This window comes from Propithecus coquereli, unplaced genomic scaffold, assembly GCF_000956105.1.
Source record: "Propithecus coquereli isolate 6110/MARCELLA unplaced genomic scaffold, Pcoq_1.0 Scaffold69, whole genome shotgun sequence".
Lineage (NCBI taxonomy): Eukaryota > Metazoa > Chordata > Mammalia > Primates > Indriidae > Propithecus > Propithecus coquereli.
Genome location: NW_012152951.1, coordinates 3,345,133 through 3,346,859, shown reverse-complemented (window position 1 = coordinate 3,346,859; position 1,727 = coordinate 3,345,133). Strand labels below are relative to the sequence as shown.

At 35.0% G+C, this 1,727-nt stretch overlaps 1 protein-coding gene across 1 annotated transcript in view; it reads right to left on the bottom strand.

Annotated features, from left to right (window-relative positions):
• ITGA8 (integrin, alpha 8) overlaps positions 1–1,727 on the bottom strand; it is a 235,400-nt gene that overhangs the window by 148,607 nt on the left and 85,066 nt on the right. Inside the window, exons 6-7 of the mRNA XM_012660904.1 lie at positions 1,252–1,377; positions 253–297 (exon numbers count right to left, since the gene is read on the bottom strand). Of these exons, the coding sequence (XP_012516358.1) occupies positions 253–297; positions 1,252–1,377 (171 nt within the window). The remainder of the gene's footprint in view (positions 1–252; positions 298–1,251; positions 1,378–1,727) is intronic.

The window sequence follows — 1,727 nt, the reverse complement described above, 5'->3', positions numbered from 1 at the left end:
CTGTTATAATTTTTCTTGCTTAACTAGACTTCATAAAGATATTCATTCTTATAAAATTCTTTGGGGCTTAAAAATAAAATGCTACGCCAAAGTGTATTTTTTTCCCCATGAAATATTTTTATAGACATTTTGGGATTCCATGAATATACATTTTGTATTGCAAAGAAAATCACATTGATAAAAGAACTTTTTATGTCATTTTACCTTTCCCCCCATGCTTTATAAATGACTTAAATTCAATGTGTCTCTCACCTTGCTGAGAATCTCCAGTAAATTCCCCAGCAGCAACTGAGTATCCTGTTTTCAACAAAAGAAACAAGCTAACCATGCTTGATAACTTAATAAATAAGTTTTATCTAGAAAAAACAAAGGGACTACTGTGCTACTGCTTTATTTAGAAATCTCTACACACATTATAAAATAAAAGGTAATAAAGGTAAAAATTAATCACACCAATATAAACACTTTCATAAATAAATCTGCTACTACTGATCTTAAATAGGAGTTTGGCAAAAAAAAAAAAAATCAAATTGTGGCGCTGATTTTAAAAGCATCAATACTGAATAATCCACCTTTAAGTGTAAATAGAAGCTATTGCATTTTAAGAGCTGCTGATTCATTCTGATCAGACAAGCTACTCAGAAAGATACCCTTTCAGTTTGCTAGTTCTGATCACCAATAAGGCTCACTTCTTAATTCCTTTAATGATGGTTTCCACAAATTTCACTCAGTTCTAAAGTGAGGTGCCAGCTATAGTAACAAACATAGCTACATGGCTTTTTTTGTTTTGAATTCATCAAGCAATCAAAATCCCACTAGGATACCAAAGATAGGGAACAGTAGTGATGAAATAACATTGTGTGGTTTGCACATAATGAATTTTGAGAATATTCTAGCAACAGGAAAACCTCTTGTGCTGCTCTGGAACTGGAGAGGGGTGCTATGATGTTGTCCCTGTAGCATTGGTAGCAGCACCACTAACATATAATGTCTACTACTGGTGAAACATTTTACGTGCAACAGACTGTTATAGAGCCTACAAAAGAGCTGCTCAAATTCTGTAGGTTTACATCATGGCTGAAATAATAGCATATTTAAAAAGGAAAAAAAAGTCAACTCTAAATTAACAAGGAAAGGAAAATTTGCATAAGATGCCAAATAACATCAGATAAGTCAGGAATAAAATTTGCACCTACATTTAATATGCTTGTCTTCTGAGAAACCACAAACATTTTGAGCAATGGATCTTACCAAGGTAAGTATCATCATAGGAAGCTGGTGCCACGTCGGTCTGTTTTTCACCAGCCAGTTTCCTTAGAATATCCTTGAACGAGTAATTTGCAATGATATCTGCAATACTGGCAGTGATCACCTGACCTGCATTTAAACAAATTAATACCTTAAGTGAATGAATGCAAGAGGCAGGCTCTCCCCCAGCAGACACAGAACGCTTGAACGACACACACTCCCTTGAAAGCTATCATGGAACTAACTGCTTGCATTTTTGATGATGCATTTTCCTGCCTGCAACTAGAACTGCAAGGTAGACTTGATTACAGCTGGATAGAACTTTCCACTTTGACAAAAGAGATGAGATGAGCTACAATGTTTTGTCAGTCTTCCTGCTGCTCTCACCACATATATTCCCTCCACCTCCAAATGATAAAAGGATCGAAGAGTGAAGACACTTGGAGGCAAAATTTATGTAGTTAAATTTTTATTTTAGA